Source organism: Octopus sinensis, linkage group LG3 (genome assembly GCF_006345805.1).
Source record: "Octopus sinensis linkage group LG3, ASM634580v1, whole genome shotgun sequence".
NCBI classification, from domain to species: Eukaryota; Metazoa; Mollusca; class Cephalopoda; order Octopoda; family Octopodidae; genus Octopus; species Octopus sinensis.
In genome coordinates this window covers 4907639-4928466 of record NC_042999.1, presented here as the reverse complement: position 1 = coordinate 4928466, position 20828 = coordinate 4907639, and the positions used below count along the sequence as shown (strand labels likewise).

The following is a 20828-nucleotide window of genomic DNA, read 5'->3' as shown; positions in this document are numbered from 1 at the left end:
ACAATGCATACGAAAAAATAAATTCAGATATGAATTAACGCTGCTTCCATTTCCTTTCAGTAAAGGCAGATAAAGTAGGCTTAATGTATATTTACATGGAATATTAAATACAGAGTACGGAATGAAGTAAACGGAAGAAGTTATGTAATCGTTTTGTCTCGACAGCTGTTTCATGTGCACCACGGCTTATGCCGTAGACACATTCTTATGTAACAAGGGTGCATGATGTCTTAGGGGTGTGTAATAACATAGGTCCGAATTAATTTATTAAGCAGATCACCTTCATTGGAAGGAAGATTCCAAGGTCGTATTTTCATAAGTAAAGGTTTATAGAAAACATAATAGAGGTACTAAGGAAAATGTTCGAGGGAAGATAAGAAACGGTTAACGAGGCGGGGAAATTAAAGAGGAATTAGCAGAATGAAACTCAGAGAGAGGAGAGGTAAAGACTATTGTGCTCGCCTTAGAGTTGTTAGGTAGTTTGTTAAACAATACAGAAAAAAGGAGAGGCAACAGTAGCAAACGTCATTAAGGAGAAAGCAGGTTATAAAGGAAGAAAGACGGCGAACTGGCAGAAACGTTAGCACGCCGGGCGAGATGCTTAACAACATTTCGACTGCCGCTACGTTCTGAGTTCAAATTCCGCCGAGGTCGACTTTGCCTTTCATTCTTTCGGGGTCGATTAAATAAGTACCAGTTAGTAAAGGGACAAGCTAGTTTGTACAGTAAAAATTATGACGATTTCATGTAGTTGGAGAAAGTTTTGTAGCATTTGTGATAACATTCAAAAATTATGTCAGAGAATCGATTTAGCTTCGAGGTCTTGTTGTGGCGAAATATAGTGAGCGGTACGTGGCAACATACTGGACAAACGCACCAATCTGCTGTCGAGGAATTCCGCTGCAAACTATGGAACAGGACAGATTATAGAGTATGTCCTTATAGGGTATGTGGATTGCGAGGGATGTAGAAAACGAGGTAAATTTTCAGATTAACAGGTGTGCACGTTAGCGTTGCTTAAAATGAATCGTGGTTCCGATGTAAAACCAGTAATGACGTGGGCATATGGTTGTAACTATACATTTAAGCACATTATAGTACAAGCAATTCGTTCAATGGACACTTTGGGAGCATCCCTATCTGCCGAACCAAATTTAAGCTAATCTAGACTTAACTCTTTTGTTTTTTTATATTTTAAAGTTCCTCTAGAGTGAATGAATTCCCATCACTTGGATAATTTCAGTGTTCGACTTTGAGCCCTACAATTTCTAATTTGTACTTAAAAAAAAAAAAGACTTCTTCCAGGGGAGACTAATCTTTATAAATTACTTGTCCGGGTTATCTCCCCTGGTTATTCTTTTTTTGATTTTTAAAATTCAATACCTATTTCTTTACTACCCACAAGGGGCTAAAGACAGAGAGGACAAACAAGGACAGACAAATGGATTAAGTCGATTATATCGACCTCAGTGCATAACTGGTACTTAATTTATCGACCCCGAAAGGATGAAAGGCAAAGTCGAACCCGGCGGAATTTGAACTCAGAACGTAACGGCAGACGAAATACGGCTACGCATTTCGCCCGGCATGCTAACGATTCTGCCAGCTCGCAATACTCTTTAATTCCATTCTAAGCAGAAGTTTTCAACAGGTAGTTTGTATAGGTGAGATCTAGGTACAGGAGGTCAACCATTCTCTGTTGTTCTCTCCTCTTACTTTTCCTCTTCCTTTTCAAAACCAACGTCACCCAACGACTTCGTTAAAACGACGACGATGACGGCGAAGGCGGCGACGAACTCGCGACGGGGTTGGCGGAACGCAACGCTCACGTGTCACACCGAGTCGTGACGTAAGGAAACGTCAATGACGTCAGTGTCCGTTTCCGTTCAAAGCAACGTCCATATTTGTTTCTCGACGTTAAAATGGGGCACGTTACCGTCTTCAGGCGCAAACCACAATTCTTACCATGCTTTCATCAAACTTTTCCTCTCCTTTAGAACACTCTTTCCCTTTTTTTTTCTCGCCATATTTTCTTTTCTCCCGATTTCTTTCAAAAACGTCGACCTTAAAGAAAAAAATCAACAACAAAAACTCCACAAACAAACAAAAAAAGACACCATTCTCCCTCAAATCTCTTAGAATTTCACGACATTATTTTATAATCACACACAAAATATACCTACACCACTTAACAAAGTAATAAATATATGATATAATCGCTTAAATTCCCGCAAAATCGATCGATCGAACTTTGCTAAGTTCTTTCATGACAACGTAACTTTTCCTCTCTCTCCCAACTGTTGTACGATAATAGTTTCCCCTCTCCTCTGTGTGGGTGGGCACATTTATATATACATATATCTATATATATATATATATGGTCATTGCAGCATTCCTCTCTCTCTCTCTCTGGTCAGTGTTGTTATTGAAGTTATGGAGGCAAGACAATAGAATCAATGATGTACCCACATATATATATTCCTTCCTCCTCTCTGTATTATATGTTACCACCCTATTTGGTTTCATCCGTTATTTCCGTCTTCCCCACGAATCCTCACTAATCTCCGTCCCTGCTGCTCACCTGGTCTCTACCTGTCATACTTTTAATCAAAGGTGGGTATAAAACCAAGTTTTTTCTTTCTTTGTTCTTCATATAACACACACACACACATGCAATTACTATTATTATTATTTATTGTTTGTATTATTTTCCGTTATGTTCTTATTGATACAGCATGCCTTTAATCGAAAAGTCTCTCCATCCATGACCTTCTCGTCGTTGCATATCAAATAATAATTTCCGATTAAGGACAAGGGCCTCAGTTTTCAGGGATGCTGGGGGAGAGGGATTGATGTCGACGTCGGTGGAGTTTGAACTGGGAACGTAAAGACCCGGAGGTAACACTGCGAGGCTCTAAACGGATTCTGCAGGTTCGCCACCTTCATAATAATAATAATAATAACAATAATTCTTTCTACGAATAGACAAGGCCTGACATTTTATGGGGAGGTGGTTAGTGGATTAGATCGATCCCAGTACTTGACTGTTACTTATTTAATCGACCCATGGAAGACAAAATGTTAGTCTGGGATTTGATCTGAGAACCTAAAGAACTGCAACAAATATCGCTCAGCATTTTCCCCCACCCCCGGGGCTTTAGAACACAACTCGTCGGAAAAGGATGAAAGGTGATGGTAGGAGCAAAAGAACCGCAATAAGTCAAGTAAAGACAGCAATTATACTCGTATAGTCCACCAAAATACTTGAATAGTTCACAATAAAATACGTTATTCGGTGTCCTACGGTAAGAGTTTCGTTTGAGGGAGATTTAGCTACTCTTTTGTAGCAGGTAGTGACCCCGAACGCACCCGTATGTCATCGACCTGTGCTTTGCGAACGTGATCTTTCTTTACTAAACACATTTAGAGAATTTTTTGGTTATATTTGGCTCTTAAAACTTTTGTCTAGATATATTTTTATAACAACAATAATAATAATTCGTTCTGATCTTGGCACAAATCCAACAATTTCCAGAAAAGGGGACAGATGGGGACAGCTGGTTACACCGACCCCAGGACTTGACCGCTATTTCATTTTATCGTCCCGGAAAGGACGAAAGGCAGAGTTGTGGAACAACAACAACAACAATAAATGTGCAAGCAAGCACTTGTTACCTTCACACCTATCATGGAATTTAAACAACTCTTCTTCTGCCTAGAGTTGTGTTTTCTTCCCGTCTGCTTCCTCACCGAGGAATGAGAAATAACAGTTGTTATTTCTAACACAGGCAGAAGGCCAGATTTTTTTCTTTTTTTTTCTTTTGCAGGAAGGGTAGCAGTTGTTTATAGCACTTTATTTTATTGACCCAGAAAGTAGGGAAAAAAACAATTTTGAGACATGGGCTGGATTTGAACATAAAAAAGCAGAATAAACTACCGGAGAGTAACCGTAAGGGTCAAACTAAAGCGTTTTTAGCCCGTTATAAAAAGAAAATTATAAAAGTGATAATGATTTCAACTGGCAACAAAAGACCGTATTTTAACGTGTATAAGGAACCCCCTAATTTTGGGGTTCTTAAAATTTGGAAAAAATAAAGGATTATAATACTATCCGTGTGTAAGAAACTCCCATATTTTTTAAAACTAAGTTTTGACAAAAATAGATTCCTTATACACGTTAAAATACGGTAATATGTTGATATCAGTGCTTTGCTGGAATTTATTTTATGAAAGGCGAAATGCTTAGCAGTATTTCGTCTGTCTTTTATGTTCTGAGTTCAAATTCCGCCGTGGTCGACTTTGCCTTGTATCCTTTTGGGGTCGATAAGTACCAGTTACGCACTGGAGTCGATCTAAACGACTGGCCCCCTCTCCAAAAATTTCAGTCCTTCTGCCTAGATTAGAAAAGATATTTATCTTATGAAACCCTAGAAGGGTGACTGCAAAAAGCCAGCCTTGGTAGTATTTGAACTAAGAACCAGGAAAGAGCCAAAAGAAATGCCACTAAGCAATTTGTCTGACATGCTAAAGATTTTTTTGCTAGTTTGCCAATTAATAATAATACTGTATGCCCTGATGCAGTACCAGGCTGTGGTTCTCGTGGCTTCTGATCATAATTGATTGGAAGTGTTAACATGTACATGTTTTATCTTGATGTAAAAGATGGGCTACAGCAAATATTCTGCTCAATACCACAGATTTGCTTGTCAGCTGCTTAACTGTAACCAGTTGTGCATGTCACTTAATGGCTGATGCTATGTGCATCTCTTATCACAAGCAGAAATAGTGGGGAAGCCTCATAACCATGTGTTGAGAAGTGTTTCACCCATCATCCTTAACCCTTATTCAGGGATGTTTTAAGCAGGATGAACTCGACCTGAAGAAAATTATAAGTGGGTTCCACCTGTGAGGTCATGTGCTGCTCATCTTGATATGAGGTCACCATGTCACACACATGGTTTTTATGTATGTGCCTGGTGTATCCTTATCAGATAGTATATAGGGCTTCGTATATTTGTACCCCACCATCACTTTGATGGCATGCATTGCTCTCATCGTCATAATAATTTTTAAATTTTGGCACAAGGCCAGGAATTTTAGAGATAGAGAATAAATCAATTAAATTGACTCCAAGTTCTTCACTGGTACTTATTATCGACCCCAAAACAAGGATGGGCAGATCTTGTATGCTATGTTCCTTTAATGCCCTAAACATTTTCCCCTTGAATATGCTGTGCATCTTTTATACCATCAATTATGGTAATTCCTGTATTGCCATGTAGTCCAGCACGGTTCTTGCTTCACACTTTCTTTAACTGCATTTTAACAAGTAGCCTGTCTATGTATTCCTATAAATTTTCAATATAATCAAGATTTTCAAAGTATTTAGTGAAAAACCTGTAAATTTATGTATTGGTATATATATTATGTTGGTGTTGACCAATTGAAATCTCATGTAATTCGGTTTCTATTTAAACACTTTGCCCCTGGCAGCTCCTCTATGCTGATGACCTGATCTCATAGCAGAATCACTACCAGAACTAGAAAAGAAATTTCGGGTGTGGAAGCAAGGGTTAGAATCAAAGGGCCTTAGAGTAATGTAGCAAAGACCAAAGTTATATTAAGCAGAATGGCGAACTCAGCACACACACCCTCGGGCAGGTGGCCCTGCTCGATCTGTAGGAAAGGTGTAGGTAGAAACTCCATAAGATGTACCCAGTGTAAGCTATGGACGCATAAGAGGTGCAGCAACATCAAAGGGAAATTAACTGATAAGATAGCTTTCATGTGCGGCCAATGCACAGGGACAATAGACACCACAGATACTCAGAAAACAGATTCCATCACACTCCAGGGGAAGAAACTAGAAGTATTTGATAGTTTCCGCTACCTGGGTGACCAAGTTAGTAGTGGAGGTGGATGCTCAGAGAGTGTCACCACTAGAATACGAATAGCCTGGGCTAAGTTTAGAAAGCTCCTACCCCTACTGGCGACAAAGGGTCTCTCACTCAGAGTGAAAGGTAGATTGTATGATGCATGTGTGCGAACTGCCATGCTTCACGGTAGTGAAACATGGGCCGTGACTGCAGAGGACATGCGTAGACTTGAAAGAAATGAAGTTAGCATGATCTGCTGGATGTGTAATGCCAGTGTGCGCACACGACAGAGGGTAAGCACCGTGAGAGAAATGCTGGACATAAGGAGCATCAGATGTGGTGTGCAAGAGCGACGCTTGCAATGGTATGGTCATGTACTGTGGATGGACGAGGAAAGTTGTGTGAAGAAGTGCCGCTCCCAAACAGTTAAAGGTATCAGGGGGAGAGGTAGACCCAGGAAGACATGGGATGAGGTAGTCAAGCATGACCTCAGAGCGTTGGGCCTCATAGAGGCAATGGCGAAGGACTGAGATCTCTGAAGATATGCTGTGACTGCAAAGACCTGGGCTGCTTCCTGCACCAGTTCCACATAGCCCCTGCCCATTCAAAGTACCTTGGATTCCAGAACATCCCGCTGTGCTTGAGACCTATTGAGTCAAGTACATGAACATCGAAATAAATATCAATGGAAATAGTAGTTGTGATACCTGTGCCGGTGGCATGTAAAAAGCACCATCCAAACATGGCTGATGCCAGCGCTGCCTTGACTGGCTTCTGTGTCGGTGGCACATAAAAAGCACCATCCAAACGTGGCCGATGCCAGCGCCGCCGTGACTGGCTTCCGTGCAGTCACTGGCTTCCCAGACCCCGGTCGAACCGTCCAACCCGTGCTAGCGTGGAAAACGGATGTTAAACGATGATGATGATACCAAACCATCTGACATTGCCCCTGGCTTTATGGTACAGACTTCCCATTTTAAAATCATCTAAGTTAAAACTTTCCATTTAAATTTCATGTTAATTTATGTTGGAAACAACAACTTAAAAATGACAAAGTTAATTCATTAAATTCTTTGTTATTTAAAAGAAAGTTAATGTGTAAAGTGAAATAATGTATTTCAACAGAAATGTGGTAACTCAAAGGTTAAATATCTCAGTATTGTCTTAGAAACAAGCTTGATAGTTAAATGCATAAAAGAATAAATTGTCTTCATTTAGAGCATGGACTAATGTCTTAGGATAACCCCTATGAAGACAGTTAAGCCATCATCACGATTGTCTTTTCTTGTCTTGAGACTGCATTCACCCGGGGTGTGATGAGCTGGCTTCATTTATCCTCAATGCTGCATCTCTCACAAACGCTGACCAGACCTAGCGATTTGGGGCTAACGACCATATGATCTCCAACCACTCCTTATTCCAGCGGTGAATGCCGTAGATATGGGGTCTAGGTTGGGTTCCAGATCAGCCTTGACTATCATCAGCCAGGTTTTGCGTTGTCCACCACAACCGCTTTCGCCAACCCTGAAGGGGAGCTGGGGCAATTGCTTCGTAGATGAATTCTCCTGGTTGATGATGGAGGGCATGACCCAGCCAACGCAGACGTCTCGTTAGAATGACTTGTTGGAGGGAGGTGATTTTGCACTGTTGTCGCACCGAATTGTTGGAGACAAAGTGATGCCATCGGACATGAAAGATGCGGCGTAGACAGAGGTGATCGAAGGATTCTAGTTACTTAATATCTTCCACCCTCATCGGCCATGACTCGCTGCCGTAAAGGAGACTTGTTCTCACTAGGGAACTCATTAGCTTCATTGGTTGAAGTTAATGAGTTGTTTCAGACAGCAAGCTGGCAGAATTATTAGCTCACTGGTCAAAATGCTTAGCACCATTTCATTCGTCTTTATATTCTAAGTTGAAGTTGGTTGAAAAAAGAAATAGCAGTTATGCACTGGGGAGGTTGATGTGATCGACCTGACCCTCCCTTGTGTCAAAATTTGAAACTGAATTTAATGGGTTGTTTGTTGTGGAAGGGTATCCAGCTGTAGAAATCATGCCGAAGCATACACTGGAACACAGCACAGTCCTCTGGCTAGTTGGGTGGTCCTGTCAAGCCATCCAATCCATGCCAATATCCAGGGTATCCACCCTCCCCCAATGTACTCTTTAAATGACAATAAATGCATTGTTGATTGTCTTAGAAACAAGATTGATGGTTAAATGCATAAAAGGATAAATCAACTTCATTTAGAGCATGGTTTAATGTTCACATGTAACATTTCCAACGGACTCCCTTCAAAATGCGACGGGTGCTTGATTTAGGGATTCCGCTCTCATGAGTCATTTGTCATACAAAAACTTGTGGGGAACAGTGAAGGGTTTCCAGCAATTCTTTTTCCTTTAGGACAATTCCTTTTCTCTTACTTTCTTGGATGTTCCTTATGGATGTCATGCACAGTTCCATCTGATTCAAACTTATCTTGGATGCGAGCAGTGTTGCATTGCACTGGTGGATCTTTCTGAAAATCACTTCAAATTGTCTTAGCACTTCCACGATGTTTCAATGCTTCCAAGTCGCACTTTTTCATGAATTTTCTCCTTCAAATCTTTGTCATACTTCTGCCATTATTAGGATCAATTTGATCCAAAAAGAAATGAAAAATCCAGTGAGTTATGGAGAGTCAAAATGCGAGTACATTTTTTTGGCACACCCTGTAGAAGACAGACATTAAATGATGATGATGATGATCCTTTTGATTGAAATTGCATTCAATATTTCGTTGCAGCCAAAAATGGCGAACGGACAGAATTGTTAGCACAGCAGGCAAAATGTATAATGGTATTTTGTATATTAAAGCAGCGAGCTGGCAGAAACGTTAACGCACCTGGCTAAATACTTAGCGGTATTTCGTCTGCCATTACGTTCTGAGTTCAAATTCCGCTGAAGTTGACTTTGCCTTTCATCCTTTCGGGGTCAATAAATTAAGTACCAGTTACGCACTGGGGTCGATGTAATCAACTTAATCCGTCTGTCTGTCCTAGTTTGTCCTCTTGTGGGTAGTAAAGAAATAGGTATTTTGTTTGTCTTTATGTGCTGAGTTTAAATTTTGCTGAGGTTTTGCCTTTTAAACTTTTGCGATCAACTTTGCCTTTCTTCCTTTCAATAAAATGAGTACAGGGGTGGTCATTGACTTGCCCAGTCCCACCAAATTGCTGGCCCTGTACCAAAACTTGATAGCAATGCTTCATTGCAGCCTATTGAAAATGTATTTATCTAACAGCTTCTACTTGTTATCTTAGTAAAACTCAATTCTCTCTTACAGATGACTGAAGATAGTGCAGGGGTGATAACAGTCACCTGTGGAAATTTGGTTGGCAAACTACATATGGAGAAATTTATTTGTCCTGGCATTCACCGAGAATGTATTGAGTATGAAGGTCGTTTTATCTCTCCGAAACTGTTTTCTGTCATGGGCGAGAAAGAAAAGCTGAAAGACTGGAAGAATGCTGTTCGAATGAATGGCATCCAACTCAGGTATTTCATCTTTGATCTGTTTCATTAACCTTTTCGTTACCAAACCGCCCAAACCCGCCCGAATTTACCTATTCATATTTAAATGAGAATATCAGAGCAAATCTCTTTAGTACATTCGTGAAAACATGTGATTATGCTTTGTAAACAGTTAATCTACAGTTTTGTACAACGATCGACGTGTAATTTTAATTCCCTGAATTTTGGGAGATTTTTTTCGGCATCGATTTTTCTTCAACTTTGAAAATGGATAGGAGTTTCATGTTATCAAGCATTGATTCCGAATTGGAAAATTTGTGAAACAAATACTGGGTACTGTTGTGGATTTAGTTTTTATACAGGGAAACTAATGTTAGTCAGCATGACTTAGGGTATGATGTGGTCTGGACGTTATTGTTTGAAGTGATCAATGCGGAAACAAACTTACGCTGAATGTAAACAAACACAAAATGGGGGTTCAGATTTCGGAAAATTTGTGAAGCAAATACTGAGTACTGCGTGGATTTAGTTTTTATACAGGGAAAATAATGTTAGTCAGCATGGCCTAGGGAACGATGTGGTCTGGAATTTATCACTTCCATACCATAACCAGGGCCGTATATTATTTTTTGACCGATTTCTTTAGTTCAGTCAAATTTACGGTGGATTCCAGTATTTCACTTTATTCCACCTTTATGGTACACCTGTTGTGCACTAAATTCAACAGATGATATAGTGATGTGCACAATTCTTCTTTATCAAAATTTTGTTGCATACCCATTTGAATATTAGCTGATGATTCATTTTCTATGGTGATGTTTAAACAAAATTTTAATATTTTTACCTTTTGCTCAATTAAAAATTTTAATATTTTTACCTTTTTGCTCAATTTACGTGGATTTACCTGTAATTAAAGTCACTTTGAGACAAAAGTTATGCAATAGAATTGATTAAGAACCCTTTCTTTAATTATGTTCCAAATATCACATTAATATGTTGATAAGTAAAAAAGTTACAGTTATTTAATGAAACAAGCCTAGATTCATGATTATTTTAGAATTTAATTGAAACTCATGAGTGTATTTCGGTCAGAAATATAGTAACGAAAGGGTTAAAGTTTTTTATCACAGTTTTTACCTTATTTGGAATGGAGGCACCACCTTGAAGAATTTTTAGTCGAATGAACGAATCAATTCCAGTACTTTTTTTTTTCAAAGCCTGGTACTTATTCTATCAGTCTCTTTTGCTGAAGCACTAAGTTACAGGACCATAAACACAAACACATACACAATGGTCTTTCAGTTTCTGTCTACCAAATCCACTCACAAAGCTTTGGCCTGCCTGAGGCTATAGTAGAAGACACTTGTGCAAGCTGCCATGCAGTGGAACTGAACCCGGAACCATGTGGTTGGGAAGCAAGCTTCTTATCACACAGCCACATGTTAATCTATTCTAAGAAATTTAATGATATCAATGCAGTGATGCTTCATGTTTATAAACAAGCAAAGTTTTGGGAAATTAAAGAATCTCTTTGTATAGAATTTATTGATTTGTATACTTTGCTGATACAAACAACACTTAATAGTCAAGACATCACTTTTACCATTTTTATGTCTCAAGCTGCCCCTCCACTCCTGGTCCTCACTTACTACATTCACTTCTACCCCCATCTCTACTCTTGCACATAGCTAAGTGGTTAGGGTGCTCAGCTTACGATTGTAAGCTTGTGAGTTTGATACCTGGCAGTATAGTGTTTCCTTGAGCAAGACACTTTACTCCACGTTGCTCCAGTCCACTCAGCTGGCAAAAATGAGCTGCAGCTGTAATTCAAAGGGCCAGCCTTGTCTCGTTCCATGTCAGGCTGAATCTTCCAGAGAACTACATTAAGGGTCCCTGTGTCTGTGGCGAGCTGGCAGAATCATTAACACGCCGGGCGAAATCCTTAGCGGTATTTTGTCTGCCGCAACGTTCTGAGTTCAAATTCCGCCGAGGTCGACTTTGCCTTTCATCCTCTCGGGGTCGATAAATTAAGTACCAGTTATGCACTGGGGTCTATCTAATCGACTTAATCCGTTTGTCTGTCCTTGCTTGTCCTCTCTGTGTTTAGCCCCTTGTGGGTAGTAAAGAAATAGGTACCTGTGTCTGTGGAGTGCTCAGCATCTTACACATTATTATATTGTGTGTATGTATTTGTGTGTGTGTGTATCCTAGTCTTGACATCATGTGGTGTTTGTAGGAAAAGCATTTGGGCTGTAGAAAATCTGCCTCAACAAATTCTGGGTACTATTAGCGAACAGTGGTCCCGGTGTGTGCACACGCGCATCCGCAGTAGCTAGTCGTAAGTAGTCAATCTTAAATAATTTTTAAAACTAAGTAAATAAATTATTTTTATAAACAAACTAAGGTTAGGGTTAAAAAGTCATTGTTGGATCGACTACTTATGAAGAGCTAGCGCGGATGCACGTGTGCACGCACCAGGACCACTGTTCACTAGTAGTACCCAATTCTGTGTGGCCCATTCAGGCTTGGAAAAGTAGATGTTACATAATAATGATGATGATAATACAAATGTATAAAGTGGTGTAGAGTTGTTCTAAATGTCTTCACTTTCATTCCCTTCAGGAAGTACATTGAATCAGGACAGTTGGATTTTACTAATCACCAAGAGATGTGTACAGGTCGCTGTGTACCGCACGCACCTTTGAAGACAATGGTATTTGATGATGGCACTTTGGCCCCAATCTCAACTCTGCTGGCAGAGACTGGGATTAGCATTAAAGAAAACAATTATCTCTATGTTTCTGAACAGACTTCTGGCAAAATTGCTGAAGCAGTAGGAAGTCAGTATACGTATGTTAATCAATCTCAAAACCAAGATGACCCCGATGTCAAACCAAGTGTACAGGTTCTGCATAGAGCTGTGACAGCTGAAAACACTGAAGAACAACAACAACAACAGCAGCAACAACAACAACAACCACCTGATGGTATGTAATTTGCTATTTATTAACTAATGAACATCTATCCTTGTGCCTCTTAATCTTTCAAACGCTCAACTGGCACAAAGCCACTCCTGCTTCAATACGATTTCCCGTGTCCTCCAAGCCAAGAAGTTTTGCCTTGCAAATTGCTTGGTGACCCTGTTGGTGTTGGTGCCATGAAGGGCATCCAGCTGTAGAAACCATGCAAGAACAGACAATGGAGCCTGGTGCAATTCCAGCCTTACCAACTCCTATCAAACTGCCCAACCCATTCCAGCATAGAACAATGACATTAAATGATGATGATGATGATGATCACTTCTGGTTCCTTTTTATTAGGCAATCTACCATAGAACCTAACTCTTTCCTCTTTCTTTTTGTTTGTTTTGTTTAAGCTCTGCTTCTTCTAGAAATTCACATCTTTTAATCTTTTACTTGTTTCAGTCATTGGACTGTGGCCATGCAAGGGTTACTACCTTAAAGGGTATTTTTAGTTGAACTAATTAACCCCAGTACTTTAACTCTTGTACTTATTCTATCATTGACTCATGACAAACCACTTACAGGGATGTTAACAAACCAACACTGGCTCTTAATGAGTGCTAGGGGACAAACACAAAGATGCACACACACACACACATATATATTGGGTCATCCCATAAATAACAGTTATTTCAATTGGATGAACTAAAAGTCGGAGGACAGGATAAACTACCTGCATCAACTTGCTATAAAAGCAGGTAGTAATTTTACCTTGTGCTTATTCTTGGTGCAAATTTTGAAGAGTACTTTTTTCAGGAAACCTTTGGTCCCCTTGTGAGTCTACTTCGGTAGGTGGAAACTGTGTAGAGCCAATCAAATAATGTATTTTAATTACTATATTACACTGGGTGTAGTTAAGGCAGTGAGCTAGCAGAAACGTTGGCACGCCGGACGAAATTCTTAGTGGTATTTCGTCTGCCGTTACGTTGAGAGTTCAAATTCCGCCGAGGTCGACTTTGCCTTTCATCCTTTCGGGGTCGATTAAATAAGTACCAGTTACGCACTGGGGTCAATGTAATCAACTTAATCCCTTTGTCCTTGTTTGTTCCCTCTATGTTTAGCCCCTTGTGGGCAATAAAGAAATACATATTAGACTGGGTGTAGGCGTGGCTGTGTGGTATGAAGTTTGCTTTCCAATCACACGGTTCCAGGTTCACTCCCACTGTGTGGTACTTTGGACAGATGTCATCTACTATAGCTTCAGCCTGACTGAAACCCTGCTCTGGATGGACTGATTTAATAGACGGAAACTGAAAGAAGCCTGTTGTATCTATGTGTGTGTGTGTTTGTCACCCACCATCACTTGACAACTGGTGTTGATTTGTTTGTCTCCATAACTTAGCAGTTCAGCAAAAGAACCGATGGAATAAGTACCAGGCTTAAGATGAAAAGTACTGGGGTCAAACAAATCGACCCCAGTACTAAAATTTCTTCAAGGAGGTGCTTCAGCATGGCCACAGTCTAATAACTGAAACAAATAAAAGATAAAAGATATTCTTTTCTACTCTAGGCACAAGGCCTGAAATTTTTTGGGGGAAGGGGTCAGTCGATAAGATTGACCCTCAGTACACAACTGGTATTTAATTTATTGACCACGAAAGGATGAAAGGCAAAGTTGACCTTGGTGGAATTTGAACTCAGAACATAAAGACATGAAAACTGCTAAGCATTTCCCCCAGGGTGCTCACGTTTCTGCCAGCGTGCTGCCTCAAAAGATAAAAGATATTATCACAAGAATGGTTTCCTGCTGGGGTTTATTATTTTCTTACAATCTTTCCAAAAGTGAATTGTTTTCGCCTTCTGTTGAAAGGCTGTCCTAATTGTCAAATGCTTGAAGCATTTTTTAACTGGATGTTTGTTGATTTTTGACAACAGTGATTCAATTTTTTGATCCATGGGATTTCTTCTCCTTCACTTTGAATGGGTTTCCACTTGATAGATGGGTCTTCTCCCTGACTGTTCATTGAATTAACAGCCAAGTAGTGTTGGAGGCACAAAACAGCACTCAGTACACCAGTACACACTGTAAAGTGGTTGGCATTAGGAAGGGCATTTGGCCAAAGAAGCTTTGCCAAAGCTGCAATTGAAGGGCAATGCAGCCCTGTGGCTTGCCAAATCCTGTTGAACCAACCACACACACGATGAGCTTCTTTCTGTGTCTGCCTATCAAATCCACTCACAAAGCATTTTTGTCAACCCTGTGTTATAGTAGAAGACACTTGCCCAAGGTGCCCAACAGTGGAACTGAACCTAGAACCATGTAGTTGGGAAGCAAGCTTCTTATTCACACAACCACTCCTTTCTAGTTTCCATGAAGATTATTTTCTTTACTTCTCCTTGTTTTACATATTTCACGTCCTTAATTAAAGCAATTTCTAAAAATTCTTTGCAGCCCCTTGAAGCCTCAATCTTCAGGGCCTTGAGTTGTTTCTTGAATACAACATTTAAAGGAAGATATTTGGTTCCTTAGTTTGTTTGGTTTATCCTTTTGAAAAAGGTTTACTGTGGAATGTATTTTGAACACTTCAGTTGCGGACACTTGACATTTCATGTCAAGTGCCAAATTAAATATTCTATACTTCAGTGCTGTGCTTATCTCAAAAACTCTTTTTGTTTTAATAAGTCAAAATGAGTTTTTTTTTGTTTTGTTTCTTTCTTTTTGCAGTTTTACAGACATTTCCTCGTTCTAGTACTACTGTTGTGATGGTGTATGTTGGAGCACAGCCCAGTGGCTCTGGTAAGATTTGAGCTCACGACTGTGATCATCGCTCTAGTAGCTTAACCACATAGCCAATGTACTTCATCGACTAACAACTGTTCTTGTTTCATGAAATACTTACCAAGACACATTCTCACACTGATAAATAAACTCCTTAGTATCTCTATTATTCAGAGATTGTTATTAATCACCATCATCATTTGGCACATGTAGTCGTGATCCCTGTGCCAGTGGCACGTAAAAAGCACCTTCCAAACGTGACTGATGCCAGCGCCGCCTTGACTGGCTTCTGTGCCGGTGGCACAAAAGCACCAACCGATCGTGGCCGTTGCCAGCCTTCCCTGGCACATAAAAAGCACCCGCCTCACTCACAAAGTGATTGGTGTTAGTAAGGGCATCCAGCTGTAGAAACACTGCCAGATCAGATTGGACCCTGGTCGAATCGTCCAACCCGTGCTAGCACGGAAAACGGACGTTAAACAATGATGATGATGAAAAGCAATGACATTTGAACACCTGGAGGTTTGCTTTTCTATGTTAGTCTGTTTTACTGGCATTGACTAAGCTAAAGATATCTTAGTGGTTTTTGTATTGAGGGAAAATACTAATGAAAGCTAAACGAACCAACTGAGTTGATTGGAGACAAATTAGAATGTCATCTTTGCCATCATTGTTTGCTTTCCATGCTGTCAGGAGTTAGAGGGGTTGCCACAGTTTGCAGAATTACTACCCTCTTTGACATAGTTGCAGGAAAGCACCTTGTTCTTGTATTTTGTACTGGCAAGGTATCTATGGTTGGATGTACTTCAATCATTTTACCGAATGTACTGGGTGCATTTTATCATGGTGCCAGCTCTAGGCAGGTTGTTATGTCCTCAGTAAGAATAAAGGGTCCTTTCAACCTTAGGATACCCCTGCTTGTTTACCGACCTCTTTGCAGAGTGAATGGGGTACAGTTTATGATGGCACCAGCACCAGTGAGGTTACCTTCTACTCAGCAAAACTGTTGCAAATCTCAGTTCTCTCTCCCTCTCCATATTTCTCTGCTTTATTTTGTGCAACAAAGCAAACAACAAACATAATCTACAAAGTGTGGGAGGATTGATGGAAACAAACTAATATAACATCACCATCATTGTCATCATCACTTTAACGTCTGTTTTGTGACGTGTCTATGTCTGTGTCATTGTTTTGACATTGTGTGCTGTTGCAAATGAGCATCATTTTGGTACAGTTTTTCCATGAAAAAATATCTGGCTATGGGGAGGTGCATGGCTTCGTGGTTAGGGTGTGGGATTCATGATTGTAAGATTGTGGTTTCGATTCCTGGACCAGACCATGCATTGTGTTCTTGACCAAAATATTTCGTTTTACGTTGCTCCGGTCAGCTGGCAGGAATGAGCAATCCTGTGGTGGACCAGGAGGAATATATTTGCCAGAGAAACTGGGAAACCAGTCCTATGCTCCTGACGGAGTAATATGGACTAACTGATGGGGAAATATTATGTTGCTTGGAAACAGGTTAGGGTTGGCAACAGGAAGTGCACCCAGCCTTAGAATCTGCCTCAGTGAACTTCATCTAAAGCCCTCAGATGTCTTTATTCCTTACTCTTCGCTTAGAATACTCAAAATAATTTCATTACATTCAATCTCTTTTTTTCTTTTTGTAATCACCAGGCAGGTCTGTGTGGTTAGGAAGTGTGCTTTGCAAGTGTGTGATCTCAGGTTCAATTCCAGTGCACAACACCTTAGTTTAATTGTCGTCCACCACAGCCTCAGGTCAACGAAGTGAAAGTGTGTGGCTTCATGGTTAAAGTTTTCAGGTGACAATCGTAAGGTCATGAGTTCAATATCCAGCACCACATTGTATCCTTAGGCAAGACACTTTATTTCACATTGCTCCAATCCATTCAGCTTACGAAAATGAGTTGTACCTGTGATTCAAAGGGGTCAGTCGTGACAGTCTGTGACACACTGAATCTCCTTGAAAACTACATTGAGGATGCGTGTGTCTGTGGAGTACTCAGCCACTTGCACATTAATTTCCCCATTAGGCCGTTCCATTGATTCTATCAACTGAATCTCTACTTGTTGTAACTGATGCAAAGCCAGTTACGTCAACCAAATCTTTCATCATCATCGTTTAACGTCCGCCTTCCATGCTGTCATGGGTTGGACGATTTTGACCGAGGACTGGCAAACCAGATGGCCGCACCAGGCTCCAATCTTGATCTGGCAGAGTTTCGACAGCTGGATGCCCTTCCTAACGCCAACCACTCCGAGAGTGAAGTGGGTGCTTTTTATGTGCCACCGGCACAGGGCCAGTCAGTCAGTACTAGCAATGACCTCGCTCGAATCTTTTTACACATGCCACCGGCACAGGTGCCAGTAAGGCGACGTTGGTAACGATCACGCTCGAATGGTGCCTTTTACGTGCCACCAGCACGGAGAGTAAACTATGAAATCCTTTGGAAGGACTAATCTCGTTCTTGCGGGGTAGACTTTAGCTTCTGGTTTAGCACTACCACCACTTGGCTTTTGGGTGTCTTTGTTTGTGTCCATTCTGTGCCAGTGCCCAGGCCAGATCTTTCAAATGACAACTTCCTTTCTTTCTCCTATCAGTCTTGCAAAGGATCATGGGTGCTACTCTTCTCTGGCTAAATCAGTGGTCCTCAGCCATTTTTTTAACCTATGGACCCCTTTGATTCCTATTTTAAGAAATCTTACTGTATTTTTATAATTAAATATTACTAGGGATTGTATAAAAATATTAAAATATTTTGTGTCTTGTAGAATTATAACCAACTTATTGCAGTTAAATTTTAAATAACAAACTCTTATATAGACCCCCAAGGGTCATATGAAAACCACTGGGCTAAACCATTAAAAATAAACAAGTGAAATAGTCCAGAAGAATTTTTTGAATTCTCTTACAGTTGATTCTAATATTCTATTCTAAATTTATTTTTACATTCTAAATTCTATTACATTTTCATTTATATATATATATATATATATATATATATATATATATATATATATATATATATATACATCTTAGGAATCAAACTTTCCATTGAGTGTATAATTGTTTACTGTTACTCCTTGAAGAAATGAAGTTCTTGTTTTTTGTCTCTTGTAGAAAGTCAACTGTTTTGGAAAGGAATAATTGAGCTCGGACTTGCTGATGAAATATTTCGGGAAATCAAGACCACCTTGGACAATCTAAAACATAATCTCATTCGAAACCAATGTCCACTTGAAGGTAAGTTTAACTTTGTTATAAATCAATGTCAGATCAGTCTAAACCAGTGTTTCTCAACATTTTTACCCTTGCATAACCCTTAAATACTCCATGAGTGTAATAGGGTGCTGTTTACGTGCCACCGGTACAGGGATCACAACTACAATTTCCATTGATTTTTTTATGTTGATGTACTTGACTCAATAGGTCTCCTCAAGCACAGGGTCGAAACGGTGTTTCTTTACTTGCCACCTGCACAGGAGTCAGTCCAGCGGCACTGGCAACTGCAGGGTGCCAGTCGTAGGACTTGGATGGGAAATAAAAGAACTCCTACTTGAAAACCGGGTAAGGCTTGATGACAGGAAGGCTGTCTGGTTGCAGAGCACTGCCTCAGTTAATGTAAGATGTCAAAGCCTGGAAAAAGAAGAGACAAAAAAAGACATAAAACAAATTGAGAAAGAATTTCTTTTCTGGTATCAAAACCTTCAAGTCTGTTTTATTACTGAAAATTGATTTGAAGAATAATAATAACATTGTAATATCATTCCATATCATTGCAAGACCGTTAGTATGCTGGGCAAAATGCTTAACTGCATTTCATGTTTGTAGATTCTGAGTTCAAATGCTACCAGGGTCGGTGTAATCCACTTTCCACTGCTCTGAAATTGCTGGCCTTGTGTCAAAATACTTCACAGTATTTCGTCCATCTTGACGTTCTGAGTTCAAATTCGGCTAAAGCTGACTTTGCCTTTCATCCTTTTGCGGTCGATAAAGTAAGTACCAGTTGTGTACTGGGGTCGATGTAATCTATTTCTTTACTACCCACAAGGGGCTAAACATAGAAGGAACAAACAAGGACAGACAAACGGATTAAGTCGATTATATCGACCCCAGTACGCAACTGGTACTTAATTTATCGACCCCGAAAGGATGAACGGCAAAGTCGACCTGGGCGGAATTTGAATTCAGAACGTAACAGCAGACGAAATACGGCTACGCATCTCGCCCGGCGTGCTAACGTTTCTGCCAGCTCGCCTGGGATCGATGTAATCGACTTATCTCCTTCCCCCAAATTGCTGACCTTGTGCCAAAATTTGAAACCAGTGTTAATCCATATGCTCTATTGTGAATTGCAGAGGTACGGAAGGTTTCAAGAGTTGCCAGTGAACTGGGTTTGACATCAAAACTGAAACACTGGTTGGCAGCTCATAAAACTGACATGGAACGACAGAAAGAGAAACTTGATAAAGAAATGGAAGGTAAAGTGTCTACATTCTTTGTTGGTATTGGTTTGAAATTTGTAAGTTTAGGTTTTTCGTTGGGGGGGGGGGGTTGATTCAAGCTGTTATTGTGGTAATTAAAAAGAAAAATGTGTTTGTCTTTAACCCTTTAATGTTTAAACCGGCCATGCTGGCATGGGTTGGACGATTTGACCGAGGACTGGCAAACCAGATGGCTGCACCAGGCTCCAATCTGATCTGGCAGAGTTTCTACAGCTAGATGCCCTTCCTAACGCCAACCACTCCGAGAGTGTAGTGGGTGCTTTTACATGCCGCCAGCACGAGGGCTAGTCTGGCGGTACTGGCAATGGCCATGCTCAAATGGTGTTTTTTACATTCTAGGTTTTGGATCTAGCCTGGATATTAAATAGGTTGTGAACCACTGTTCCAGGTGATTAAATAAATTTTCTTACAGAGAGGATATTAGAATTACTCTGCTTATATGAATTTTCTTTATCTTTTCTTTCTTAGAACTTCGACGTCGAGTTGCAGAAGCGGAACACAAGAAGGAATTACTAAAGAGGAAGTCTCAGTGCTTTGACCATTTATTGGAGATTAGTAAATCCAAACGGCAAGGCCTTCTAGCATACAATAATAGCTTGCATATGCATTCTGCATCTCCTAGTCCGGACAGCAGCCAGCTGACAGACCATGACAACATGAACTCTGTCCATGTAAAAACTCTCTGCGCATCTTCATCGTCTTCATCTGCAAATTCATCAGGACATTTTACAATGCATCCTGCAATTTTAGACGGAACCTCTAACAATCAATCTATGAGTAGGACTCGGAGCCCCGTTAGTGTGGAAGAGGCTCGATCAACTTCTTAAGTTTTATTGAGAAAAAAAAAAAAAACTTATCTTCACAATGGCTTATTTTATATGCAAAGCATTCCCTGGTTGTATTCTTATGTAAATATGTATTTTTTAAGCTTCTTCAAAGTTAATGATTATTATTATTATTATTACAGCACAGAAAAAGACAAAAATAATTGATTGGCACATGGAAGATGGGGGTTTATTTTGTGTAAAAAACTTTAAAAAAAAAAAGGCAGCAATTTGAAAAATGACCCAAAATAAAACAATCAAAGTGAAATTTGTTAAAACCGTCTCAAATTTTAGATATTAATATTTTGGAGGCGTGTCTCATAATTCTTGCTAATTCATTGCAGAAAC

The 20828-nt window shown here is 40.0% G+C and overlaps 1 protein-coding gene across 2 annotated transcripts; it reads left to right on the top strand.

Moving 5' to 3' along the window:
- Positions 1-1859: 1859 nt before the first annotated feature.
- On the top strand, positions 1860-20748 carry LOC115209280 (glucocorticoid modulatory element-binding protein 1-like). 2 transcript variants are annotated; one of them, XM_036500830.1, is made up of 7 exons: positions 1860-2613; positions 9200-9411; positions 12010-12374; positions 15076-15147; positions 18272-18394; positions 19510-19632; positions 20125-20748. In XM_036500830.1, exons 2-7 carry the CDS (start codon positions 9200-9202, stop codon positions 20481-20483), a joined length of 1254 nt encoding a protein of 417 aa, XP_036356723.1. In that variant the 5' UTR covers positions 1860-2613; the 3' UTR covers positions 20484-20748. The 2 variants fall into 2 exon arrangements, with proteins under 2 accessions (XP_036356723.1, XP_029633455.1); XM_029777595.2 differs by lacking the exon at positions 15076-15147.
- Positions 20749-20828: the final 80 nt, after the last annotated feature.